The sequence below is a fragment of the Balaenoptera ricei genome, chromosome 14 (genome assembly GCF_028023285.1).
Source record: "Balaenoptera ricei isolate mBalRic1 chromosome 14, mBalRic1.hap2, whole genome shotgun sequence".
Taxonomy (NCBI): domain Eukaryota; kingdom Metazoa; phylum Chordata; class Mammalia; order Artiodactyla; family Balaenopteridae; genus Balaenoptera; species Balaenoptera ricei.
The window spans coordinates 531,044-543,292 of NC_082652.1; the positions used below are offsets into that span (position 1 = coordinate 531,044).

The window sequence follows — 12,249 nt, forward strand, 5'->3', positions numbered from 1 at the left end:
GTTCCAGGAGGTTTCTCGCTTCCCTCTGATAGGAAGGCCTCACGGACGCTCAGGTTGCTTGTGCAAACAAGGTGGTCTGTGCTGAGCACCTGCTTTCCTTCTGGGAGTCCGGGTTTTGGTCCATGCAGGCAGAGCTGCTTACGTGAACGGCCCCCAGTAAGAACCCTGGGCACTGGGTCTCCACGAGCTTCCCTGGGAGATAGCACTTCTCATGTGTTGTCACAGCTTGATGCTGGAAGAATTCAGCTCATCCAAGCTTGAGCCTGGGCTCCTCCGCAAGCGCCTTTTTCCTTTGCTGATTGAGCTCTGTGTCTTTTCCCTGTGAGTCACCAAACCTGGGGATGGTCTTGGGGACCCCAGCCCAGGGCCCGGCCCTGCCCTGCCAGGCACCCATTGAGTCAACTCACTGCTCTGGTTTTGAGTCTGCTCGTCACTTTTGCTCTCTGGGGATGACTTAGAAGCTCAGAATTGCATTTACAGGGATAGTTTTCACATTTCATTTAGGATTTCTAGGTGTTTGGCATTAGGAGGGTTTTTAAGCTAATAGCTTTGGCTGGAAACAGAATCTGATTCATTGGTTTATAAAGTAATGCTGGAAACAGTCAAGCGTCACAGTTCAGAGCAGGTGTTTGGTCTAAGAGGGCCCGTCCTTGAGCCCATACTAACCTCTTGAAACTTCGCATCCATCAGATGAGGGATTGCTGGCATGTTGTTGTGGCACACGCCTGCACCATGGGGGCACTCGGGGCACCCAGGAATTGTGGCTCTTGATAATCTAGCTGGGTCCCCTACTTGATAGCAGACGGGCTGTGCCATGTGAGGCCACAGACTCTGCGCTTTTCTCCCGACCCCCAGAGTTCTTTGGGGTGGAGGCTGCTGCTTCCCGTGATGCTGTCCTGTCTTTTCTTGCAAGTCCCCTGCACCTCCAGGGCCTGGTGTTGGTATCTGTCGTCTGTCTGCGACCCATGGTGCTTTCTCTGTCACTCTGTCCAGTCTCCAGTTTTCGTCTTGGTCGCCAGCCTCCACTTCTTTCCCCTTTCTCTGTAGGTGTGTGATCAGATTAAGACCAAGCTCACCTCCCTGAAAGACGTTCCTAACCGAATTGAGTGTCCCCTTATCTACCACCTGGACGTGGGGGCCATGTACCCCAACATCATCTTGACGAACCGCCTGCAGGTGAGAGAGATTCTCACATCAGAATCAAGCTCTTTTGCCCAAACCCTAATTGTTCCCTTCCTATCCCCTCACAGCCCTCTGCCATGGTGGATGAGGCCACCTGTGCTGCCTGTGACTTCAACAAGCCTGGAGCAAACTGCCAGAGGAAGATGTCCTGGCAGTGGAGGGGCGAGTTCAGTGAGTGTCCGCCCTGGGTGGTGCTGCTCAGCAGGGAGCGGTGGCTGGGCCTCTATCACAGACTCTCTTCCCATCACCCCTCCCAGTGCCAGCCAGTCGCAGCGAGTATCATCGGATCCAGCACCAGCTGGAGTCAGAGAAGTTCCCTCCCTTGACCCCAGAGGGCCCAGCCCGGGCCTTTCACGAGCTGTCCCGCGAGGAGCAGGCTAAATACGAGAAGCGGAGGCTGGCAGGTGAGCGGTTGGGCCAGCGCACATCTCCACAGACTGCGTTTTCTCTGACTTTTGAGTCTTCGTTGGGCTGTGTTGGTGTGTCACACCTTGAGGTCAGTCGACCCAGTTGTTGAACTAGATGAGACCACTGTGAACTAGTTCTTCCTATAGGCTTCTTTTTGTCATTTATCCTTCAGTGCATGTTCAGCTACCAAACCCTCCTTCCTGTGGTCTTCACGTGTTTGGTCCATTCATACGGGGCTGCCGTTTCTTTCATATGCTTCACTAGCACACGTCTTTCTGAGTTTTCTGCTCCTTTGCATTAACCTAAAAAGCCACGTTTGTTGGCATCCATTGCCTAGCTTTCTTGGCTGTGTCCAGGAGGCCTGTCTGCTGTGTGGAGTCTCACATGCCCCCCACTCTCAATTGTGCCTCAGATTACTGCCGGAAGGCATACAAGAAAATCCACGTGACCAAGGTGGAAGAACGTCTCACCACCATCTGCCAGCGGGAGAACTCCTTCTATGTGGACACAGTGCGTGCCTTTCGGGACAGGCGCTACGAGTTCAAAGGTCTCCACAAGGTGAGCCTGACCTTTGTGAGGTCGGAACAGAGTCTAGTTTCTGAGGTGAAAATCCTTGCTTGGCGCTGTCTAGATGTGTTACTCCCCACCTCTGGGCTGGTACCTGCATTCAGACAATAAATGTGCAGTTGTATTTAACTTTGAAGAATTAAGGGCCTGGGGCCTTGCAACTATTCTGAATGATTGCTTTTAAAGTCATTATCTAGAGCAGGGGGTCAGGAAACTATGGCTGGGCCAGCCATTTTTATAAATAAAGTTTTATTGGAACTGAGCTGCATTTGCCCGCAGCAGGGAGGGAGCAGCAGAAACTGAGGCCTGCACGTGTACAGTACACACCACGTGGCCCTTTACTTAGCCGACCTCTGACCAGGAGGAGTGAGGGGAGTGTTTTTACTGACATGTTTGATCCAGTAGGATTAAGGGAAATACATAGAAATACGTAGCAATACCTCAGTTGTAATATCAACAAGCAATTGTGTTCTATTTAAGCAAATCATTTTTTTCTGAGAGACCTTCCTTCACTGCTAGACTCAGTGAGTCATCCCACCCTGCCTTGATAGACTGTTGTCATTGTGCTTTATTATTATCATTTTTAACTTTTTTGGTTTTTTATTATGATAAAATATACACAACATGAAATCTAACATTTTAAAGTGTACAGTTTACAGGCATTTAGCAAATTCACATTGTTGTGCACGTATCACCACCATTCCTCTCCAGAACTCTTCAACATGAAACTCTGTACTACCTTAACAATAACCCTCCATTCTGTACCTTCTGTGGACTTTGGTCACTCTAGGGACCTCATATAAGTGGAGTCCCACAGGATTTGTCCTTCTGTGACTAGGTTATTTCTCTTAGCCTAATGTCGTCATGGTTCGTTCATGTTGTAGCTTATGTCAGAATTTCCTTTTTAAGGCTGAATAATATTCCATTGTATGGACATAACACATTTTGTTTATCCAGTCATCCATCGCTGGACAGTTGGGTTGCTTCCATGTTTTAGGTATTGTGAATATTTCTGCTGTGAATTATTCATCCCTCGTGTAGAGGCATCTCTTTGAGATCCTGCTTGCAGTTCTTTTGGGTATATACCCAGAAGTGGAATTGCTGAATCATATGGTAATTGTATTTTTTTTTCTTAAAGGAGAAAAATTTTATTTTACTTTTAAATTTTTAATTAATTTATTTGGTTGTGCTGGGTCTTAGTTGAGGCTTGCTGGCTCCTTAGTTGCGGCATGCGTGTGGGATCTAGTTCCCTGACCAGGGATCGAACCCGGGCCCCCTGTGTTGGGAGTGTGGAATCGTAACCACTGGACCACCAGGGAAGTCCTGGTAATTGTATTTTTAATCTTTTGAGGAACCACCATACCTTCTCACTTTATTTTAATTAAACTATTGAGTTACTTGTTCATCTGTCTGCCTCATCAGAGTGCCGAAAGTGTAGTGACTGTCTGTCTTGTTCTTTAGAGTCTAACATATTACCTGGCACATAGTAGGCACTCAGTAAATATCTTAATTTTTTTTGTTCTTTAATGCCAAACTTTTAAAAAAATTTCTTCTCACATTGGACGAGGAATTTGCTGAAATATTTATGGCCTTCTTTGCATTTCTTTATCAGTTGCTTTTACTAGGGACCTCCTGAGTAGCTCTTGTTTCCCTAGTTAATAAGACACAGATGGGCCTGGCTTCTTGTCCTAGGGTACGTCAGGATGGCCATTCGCATCACGGAAGCTGGCAGTGCGGTGTCGCCAGCCCCCCACAGTTCCTGTTAGCTGAGACTCGCTTCATCTCGATGGAGCAGGGGGAGCTAAGCTGCCAAACGCCAGCCTCACAGCTGCTGGGGGCTGAGCTGTCCATCGGCCTCTTTGAGGCTCAGCGTCCCGGGAGGTACAGCCCGTGTGGACACGAGGGCCAGGTGTCACCGTGTTGAGCCTCCCACCCCGACCCTGGCTGGCACCGGGCGTTCCGGGGGTCCTGCGTGCCCCCTCCCCACCCCCTCAGCACTAACAACCTGACGTCTTCCCGTGTGATACAAATCCTGGAAAGCCTTTCATTCACTCAGCACGTTTACTGAGTGCCTGTTATGTGCCCGACACTCTTCTAGGTACTGAAAAGGTATCAGCTGGGGGAGTAAAGGTGAAATGTTCTGAGATGGAAGGAGAATGTCTGGTGTTTGACCACTGTGACAGCATGTAGCCTAGCAAACGGAAAGAAATGCTGCTCAGGCAGGAAGTGAGTTCATACGCCCCTGAGCGTCCTTGTCTGTCACCCTCCCTGGTGGCTGTGTCTACTTTGTTGAGGTAACATTGACGTGGGATAAATCTGACCCTTTCAGGTGGGCAGTTGTATGGATTTTGACAAACGCATACAGCTGTGTAACCACCACCACAGTGAGGAGAGCATCTCCTTTGCAGCCAGTTACAGTAGCACACAGTCCTGGTTAGCAGTGTGGCGTCCGTCTTCCACCGCTTGGTCTGGTGTCTGGTAAACAGTTGTTTGTTCATAAGTATTGGCTAAGGGGTAAATTGTTATTCTAAGATGTCTCCTCTAATGCCGTGCACCTTGCTTTCAGTCAGTGGTTTGTGAGTTACGTAGTTTGAGAGACCCTGTCACTCAGCTTGTCCAGTCTATTAATAAGAGAGTAAATGGAATAACAGGACTTGGACTGGGAGCCCCTGGGCCTCTAGTGGAGCAAAACCCCTGCCTCTGTCACTGGTCTTCAGGCGTGGATTTCATCCCCTTCTCCAGTTAGCGGCCAGGTTCTGGGTTCCGTCCCAGGAGGCTGAAGTTGCCCCAAGTCTGAGGTGTCCAAGTGAGTTGTTGCTGTCAGAGTATTTTCTCCTAGTCCTTAGTCTCACAAAAAATAAAAATGTAATATCGATATATTCCTTTGTGTTCAGAACTCCTTTCAGGATATCTGTCTTACATGGGGCAGTTCGAGATTGAAGGTGATTCTGGATTGGTGAGAACCAAGCGTGCCAACCCTATGAGGAACAAGTTGATGTTGTTTCCATGTTAAGTTTCTCGGGTGTAATAATAGCATTGAGGTTACGTAGGAGAATGTTCTTGTTCCTGGAAATGGTATGCTGAAGTATTTAGGGGGCTCCGGTCATGAGAGCTACATCTTTCCATTGTTTGTGCCAATAGAGAGAGAGAGAATGGAATAAAGGAAATATGGCAAAAAATATCAACAGTGGCCCCTCTTTTTTTTTTTTTTGCCCCTCTTGCATATGGTCTTCACTCTACTTTTTTTCAAGTTTCCTATAGACTGGAAATTTGCAACATAGTAAACCTTGCGCCACCGGCCATAGAGAATGTGAGCTGGAAGAGTGGGGGGTGATCAGCCTGTGCAGGTCTCAGGTGTGGAAAAAGAAGCTCTCCGTGCCGGTCTCAGGTGTGGAGAAAGAAGCTCTCTGCGGCTGTGGAGGTGGGAGAGGCAGCGGAAGCAAAGCGCTGCAGGAACATGGAGGTCCTGTACGACTCCCTGCAGCTGGCTCACAAGTGCATCCTCAACTCCTTCTACGGCTACGTCATGCGCAAGGGGTAGGCTCCTGCCCGGGTGCCTGGTGGGGCCGATGGGGCTAGCGGACGAAGGGAGGAGCTGAGATGCGTGGGGCCCACGGGCACGGGCACGAGTGAGAGGCGAGAGGCAGGGCCGCGGTTCAAGGAATGTGGGAGAGCAGGTTGGGTAGGGGTGGAGGTCATGCGGACTCAGAGGGTCCTGGGCGTCAAGGGGGTCAGTACTGCTGGACGTGTTCTTCTGAGCATCCTGGGCTGCAGACAGCGGTGTGGGAGTTTCTGGCATACGACTAGTGAGGGGTGTAAATAAAGCCTTCTGAGAAGTCGAGAAAGCCAGGAGCGGGTGTCCTAAAGCCCCATGGAGACTGTGCCCGGGGTCGGGGGCCAAAGGGAGATGAGGCAAGGTGGGGCCTGTGTCCATTGGACTGACAACCAGGTGGGTGGGGGCCTCGGGAGAGCAGGTGATCGAAGGTGAGGCCTAGCCCCTGTGGTTGGAGACTGGGAGGGTCAGCATGGCGGCCTGGAGAAGAAGGGAAGGTGGTGATGGGGCCAAGGACTGGTCTGAGGGGGAGAGGCCTTGATTATCTGTTGCTGCTTTTTAATGGCAGAGAGGGAGGGGCTGAGAGCAGGGCTAGAACCAGAGCAGAGTTCCCTGGGGTAGGAGGGCCTGGCCTCAGGTCGCTTGACACCTCTGAGACCTGGTGTGAACACTGAGCCAGGTGGGCTGGTGTTTTCCCTGAGAAGTCAGGGGATGAGAGTGGGCTTTGGGAGAACGGAGAAGGCATGAGACCGTGCTGGGGAGAGTGGGAGGGGACTCATGGACACACGGCCATCTGGCTGGTATTGAGAGTCCTGCTTAGCTGAGGTTGTGAGCTGTTGCAGTGGCAGCATGCTGCATCCTTCCAGAACTTTCCTGAGCAGAGCCCTGCACCTTGAAGTAGAAGCAGAGGAGTGTCCTCAGCACAGAGCTAAATTCCACCTTAGTTCTTCCCTGCTTCAGACGTCCCCTCCTCCCAGCCCCAACTCTAGCGACCCTCTAGAGGGAGCCCCTCCCACCCCTCTGCTGTGACTGTCCCTCCCAGGGCCCGCTGGTACTCCATGGAGATGGCTGGCATCGTCTGCTTCACGGGGGCCAACATTATCACCCAGGCGCGGGAGCTGATTGAGCAGATCGGGTGAGTGCTGCACTTGGTCAGCTGCTGAGGCTGGGTGGGGCACGGCCTGGTAGGGGAGGCCGGATGGCTGGGGGAGAGAAGGGGCAAGTTGGTGAAGACAGAGCTGGAGATGGGCAGGTGTTTCGTTCTGTGGGTTCACGACCAGGAGGAGCCTTGTCCACCGTCAGGACTTGGCGTGGGGTTCTTGCTCTGTAGGCATCGATGTCCACCATCCATGTGGCCTCATTTCTCTGTTTCCCTGAAGGAGGCCCTTAGAGCTGGACACAGATGGAATATGGTGTGTCCTGCCCAACAGCTTCCCCGAAAACTTTGTCATCAAGACGACCAGTGTGAAAAAGCCCAAGGTGACCATCTCCTACCCTGGGGCTATGTTAAACATCATGGTCAAGGTGAGCCTGCGTCTCCAGTGAGGGGCTACCGTCTGGGCTTGGCTTCCTCGTGCCACCGCTCCGACGGGGATTTGGGAAAGGGGCCTGGGCTGGCTGTCACACTGGCATGCTCCCCTTCCTGACTTCAGGCCACTCCGTCTCCAACCTTCAGATTGTTTTTCTGTAGCCTGAGCATCTGTCCAGAAAATGCTATGCTCAAAAGTTACCTGAGTCTACATTCTCCTTCAGCGTAATACCCAGACTGACAAAGATTGCAAAAATAGAACAGAGAATTCCTGTATATCCTTCAGCCTGCTTCCCTTAATGTTAAGTAAGATCTTTTATAAAGCGCAGTGTAATTGTCAGAATTAAGAAGTCACCTTGGCACCACACCGTAACTCAACTACAGCTGTATTTGGATTCCCCACTTTTTGCAGGACTGTGCACCGCGTTTGGGCGCCCTGTCTCCTTAGTCCCCTCCAGCCCGGCAGCCCCTTGGTCTCTCTGGTCTCTTATGACCAGGACACTTCGATACTGGTCAGGTGCTTTGCTAACTGACCCTTAATTTGAATTTGTCTGTTGTTGTTTGTTATTAGACTGAGGTTATTTGGGTTTTTTGGAGGAACACCCCAGAGGTACATGCCCCGTGTTGGCATTCTGTCAGGGCATGGTGTCGGGACCTGCACTCCTGCTGCCTGCTGGCTTCCCAATGTCGCATTATTGGAGTGAGTCAGTGAGTCCACACTCCCAGGAGGAGTGGCAGAGTCTGGCCACGTAGCAAAGCCACCACTGTAATTAGTAAAGACAGTGGAGGAGATACTTTGAGATTCTGCAGATGTGCCGTTTCGCTTAGCACCTTCGCCCCCTGGTTTTAGCGCTAGCAGTGGTCTCGTTAGAGCAGGCATCACTCTGCCCAAGGCGACTCTAGTTCCCTCATTCCTTGAAAATTATTCTTCGGAACCTTCTGTAAGGAAGAGCTGTCACCCTTCTCTCCCACTTATTCCCTTGCTTGTCTCTTTATTGAGTCATTTGTTAGGTCAGTGTGGGTTTGTGCATGTTTGTTCTGTTGGGCCACAACCCAGTTCTGTCCTGGCATGTTTTGTTACTCAGCTTGTTCCCCTTCGGCCACTGGGGGCTCCTCCATATTCACCCCCGTGTCCTTGAGACATGCCCCGTTCTGGGGTTTGGGTTTGGGTTTTTTTGGAGTACTTTCTTACTTCCTGGGACTACAAGACACTCCAGCCTCATCTTGTATTTCCCCTGTCCCACCCTGGAATCAGACATTTCCCCAAGGAGCCTGGCTCCCTTTTATTGGAGAGTGGTGTTGGAAACCGAGGTGGGGTGCTGAGGTGTCATGCTGCTCACAGCAGATTGTCTAGGAAGTGTGTGTGTGTGTAGTAACCCTGCACACACGAATGTATGTTTCTCTCTCTCTTTATCTGCATATGTATTTAAAAACATATAACATGAGTCTATTGATATATCCGGCTCCAATCTATTCTCTTTTCCTTATTAGTAGCTCCTTTCTCCTGTTTCTAGTTTTCCTAATGTATTTATTTATTTGTTCAACCCTAGTATTTGTGTAAAGTAGGTTCAGAGCCATGTGTCTGTGTATCTTTTTTTTTTTTTTAAGTATTTGTTTATTTATTTATTTATGGCTGTGTTGGGTCTTCGTTTCTGTGCGAGGGCTCTCTCTAGTTGTGGCGAGCGGGGGCCATTCTTCATCGCGGTGCGCGGGCCTCTCACTATCGCGGCCTCTCTTGTTGCGGAGCACAGGCTCCAGACGCGCAGGCTCAGTAATTGTGGCTCACGGGCCCAGTTGCTCCGCGGCATGTGGGATCTTCCCAGACCAGGGCTCGAACCCGTGTCCCCTGCACTGGCAGGCGGATTCTCAACCACTGCGCCACCAGGGAAGCCCGCCATGTGTCTGTGAGCAGTAAGCTCACCAGCTGCAGTCGAGTGTTTTGTCTTTAGTCTTACACCACCCTGGCAACACAAGGTTTGCCAAAATTTCTTAAGCCAGCCCTCTGGCAGGGTCCTGTCATGCAGTGATATTGAAGTTAAGCTCGTTTGTCCCAGTCTGCAGGCTCTCTTGGGGTCATCCTAGATCCCAGTTGAATGTTTCTTAATTTGCTTACAGTAAACTTCACTTTTTACAGGGTGCAGTTCTGTGGGTTTTGATTCACTCATAGAGGTGTGTGTCCACCACCACAGAGCAACACAGAATAGCCCACTGCCCCAGAGGTCCCTGGGTGCTGCCCCTTTGTTGTCAGCCCTTCTCCTTACACCCACGCCTGGCTCTCCAGCATGTCCTCTGTGTGATGGTCCAGCGCATGTCCTGTGACTGGAAACATGCGTGTAACTTTCCGGACCAAGCAGGACGCACTTCATCTCATCCACGTTGGGCATGTGTCAGAACTTGGTCCCTTTCTCTTGCCAAGTGGTGTCCATTGTGTGGAAGAGCCCCAGCTTGGCTGATCCGTCCACCCCTTGGAGGGCAGCTGGTGGTTTCCAGGTTTGGACGATTACAGGTGAGGCTGACCCCCTCTTCACTCTTGCTGTGCAGGAAGGCTTCACCAATGATCAGTACCAGGAGCTGGCTGAGCCTTCCTCACTCACCTATGTCACCCGCTCAGAGAACAGCATCTTTTTTGAGGTTGACGGACCCTACCTTGCCATGATCCTTCCAGCCTCCAAGGAAGAAGGCAAGAAACTGAAGAAGAGGTAGGAATCCCACAGACTTTATGCTTAGGAAAGGGAATGGATAGATTAGGTTTAACAACTCCTCTAGGAAATGGACCAGGAGCCAGGATGGGAACAGACCTCAGTTCTGGTTTTTTGGCCTTTTTCATTCAATTTGGAAAGATGTTATCGACACGGATGCTACCAACTGTGTTCTCCGCCTGTTATATTCTGGTTCTACAGATGGCAGGCCCTTAAGTCATGTTTAGTTTGGAGAAGCATAAACCTCAGGATGGAGAGATGTTTGCTGCTTGCTGGATGCTAGAGGGGAGGGTAAGAAAGAGAAGGAGGAAGGCAGAGGGCGAGGAGAAGCAGCCAGCATCCCAGGCTCTCCTTCTCTGCCATGCTTGCCTGTGTTTCTAGGTATGCCGTATTCAACGAGGATGGTTCCCTGGCTGAGCTCAAGGGCTTCGAGGTCAAACGCCGTGGGGAGCTGCAGCTGATTAAAATCTTCCAGTCCTCAGTATTCGAGGCCTTCCTTAAAGGCAGTACCCTAGAGGAGGTGTATGGCTCTGTTGCCAAGGTGGCTGATTACTGGCTGGACGTGCTGTACAGCAAGGTAAGGCCACCCTCCTCACCTGGCTCTGAGGGTCCTGCAGTCAGAGAGGGTCCTGGTGAGCAAGGTGACAGGTGAACTCTAGGCTAATAATTCTGATGGAATCCCACGACTTCCTTAGTTCCAAGGCCTCTCAGAATCCCCCCTTAACTTCTATATCCAGTGACAGAATTCTGTGAAGGAAACAAATAGCATGATAATGAACGAGTTGTAAGCTGTTGGTCCTCAGATAGGCCCCTTGGACTCCTCATCGCTGAAGAAAGCTGCTGGCTCCTCAGTTGGTCCAGCTGCTGTCCAGCTGGCCCGTGCCTCTTCTCCCTCCTGGTTCCTCCTTTCCCCATCTTTCTTCTCCTTTTAGGAGAAAAATCAATTCTCTGTCTTTTCTCTTTTTCTGCAGTCTTCATGCTAATAGCTCAATAAACGTCTCGATGTTTTTCTGCACAGTTTAATAAAACAGAAGGTACGGTTTTGTGTGTGGTGTAAGTGTTGCTGTACGCTGGTATGAGACAGCCCTGTTACACTGCTGCCTTCAGCTCGTCAGGCTAGGGAAACGCAGACTCTCACCTGGAGGAAAGTCTCGGGTGGCCTTTCGGTGGTGCTCCCTGCCTTCTGCATGACATTTTGCCCATTGCCTCTTTCTCCAGGCAGCTAACATGCCTGATTCTGAGCTGTTCGAGCTGATCTCTGAGAACCGTTCCATGTCTCGGAAGCTGGAAGATTATGGGGAGCAGAAGTCTACATCCATCAGCACGGCCAAGCGCCTGGCTGAGTTCCTGGGAGATCAGATGGTGAAGGATGCAGGGCTGAGCTGCCGCTACATCATCTCCCGGAAGCCTGAGGGGTCTCCGGTCACAGAGAGGTAAGGGTGTCCGGTATTAAGGAAGGAATTCCTTAAGGGTCTCATATGCTCACATTGAAAACCTGCATCTGTTGTGGAACCTCTCTCCTTCCATAGAGAGATGAGCTTCCTTAAACAGTACAGGGAGGGATTTCCCTGGTGGTCTAGTGGTTAAGAATCTGCCTTCCAGTGCAGGGGACGCGGGTTCGATCCCTGGTCGAGGAACTAAGATCCCACATGCCGTGGGGCAACTAAGCCCATGCGCCGCAGCTACTGAGCCCGTGCGCTGTAGAGCCTGCGCGCCACAACAAAAGATCCCCTGTGCCGCAACTAAGACCTGATGCAGCCAAAAATAAATAAATATTTAAAACAAAAAACAGTGCAGGGATAGTCAGGATTTAGAAGAGGGAGGAACTGGGCCTCGGACCCCCTGCAGATCAGATGACAGGAAGGCTTTCTGGGGCCCTGGTGGGACCCCTGAGAGGGCGTGGTGAGCCCGTCCACCTGGAGCCCAGAGAATCTGGATTCTTGGGGGACCAGACTGAGAGCACCCTCTCAGTCAGGCATAGGGGAGTGGGGATGTCTTGGAGGGTCTGCTACGATGGGCCCCATCACAAGGTCCATTTCAGGTTTAGGACAGGACTCCAGATCACTCACACCCCCGAGGAGACTGATGCTGCACTTTTCGAGTTGGGATGATTGAATCACAGCTACATGTTACATCACTGATAGAGCAAGAAAAGCAGACTGCAGGGTGACACAGTGTACTTCCACCTGTTTAAGTTTACACACATGGAAAGTACTCATTTTTTTATGGGTACACAAAATAGTTCTATGAAGCATGCATGGGATTGATAAACACCAAGAAAAATATTGTGTTTACTTCTATATGAGGAGGGT

The 12,249-nt window shown here is 50.7% G+C and overlaps 1 protein-coding gene across 2 annotated transcripts in view; it reads left to right on the forward strand.

Annotated features, from left to right (window-relative positions):
- POLE (DNA polymerase epsilon, catalytic subunit) overlaps window positions 1-12,249 on the forward strand; it is a 55,155-nt gene that overhangs the window by 17,000 nt on the left and 25,906 nt on the right. For both annotated transcript variants that reach the window (XM_059894101.1, XM_059894102.1), the window contains exons 17-26: window positions 1,048-1,176; window positions 1,251-1,353; window positions 1,440-1,586; window positions 2,003-2,148; window positions 5,546-5,694; window positions 6,753-6,845; window positions 7,090-7,234; window positions 9,780-9,937; window positions 10,319-10,514; window positions 11,156-11,370. In XM_059894101.1, the coding sequence (XP_059750084.1) occupies window positions 1,048-1,176; window positions 1,251-1,353; window positions 1,440-1,586; window positions 2,003-2,148; window positions 5,546-5,694; window positions 6,753-6,845; window positions 7,090-7,234; window positions 9,780-9,937; window positions 10,319-10,514; window positions 11,156-11,370 (1,481 nt within the window). The remainder of the gene's footprint in view (window positions 1-1,047; window positions 1,177-1,250; window positions 1,354-1,439; window positions 1,587-2,002; window positions 2,149-5,545; window positions 5,695-6,752; window positions 6,846-7,089; window positions 7,235-9,779; window positions 9,938-10,318; window positions 10,515-11,155; window positions 11,371-12,249) is intronic.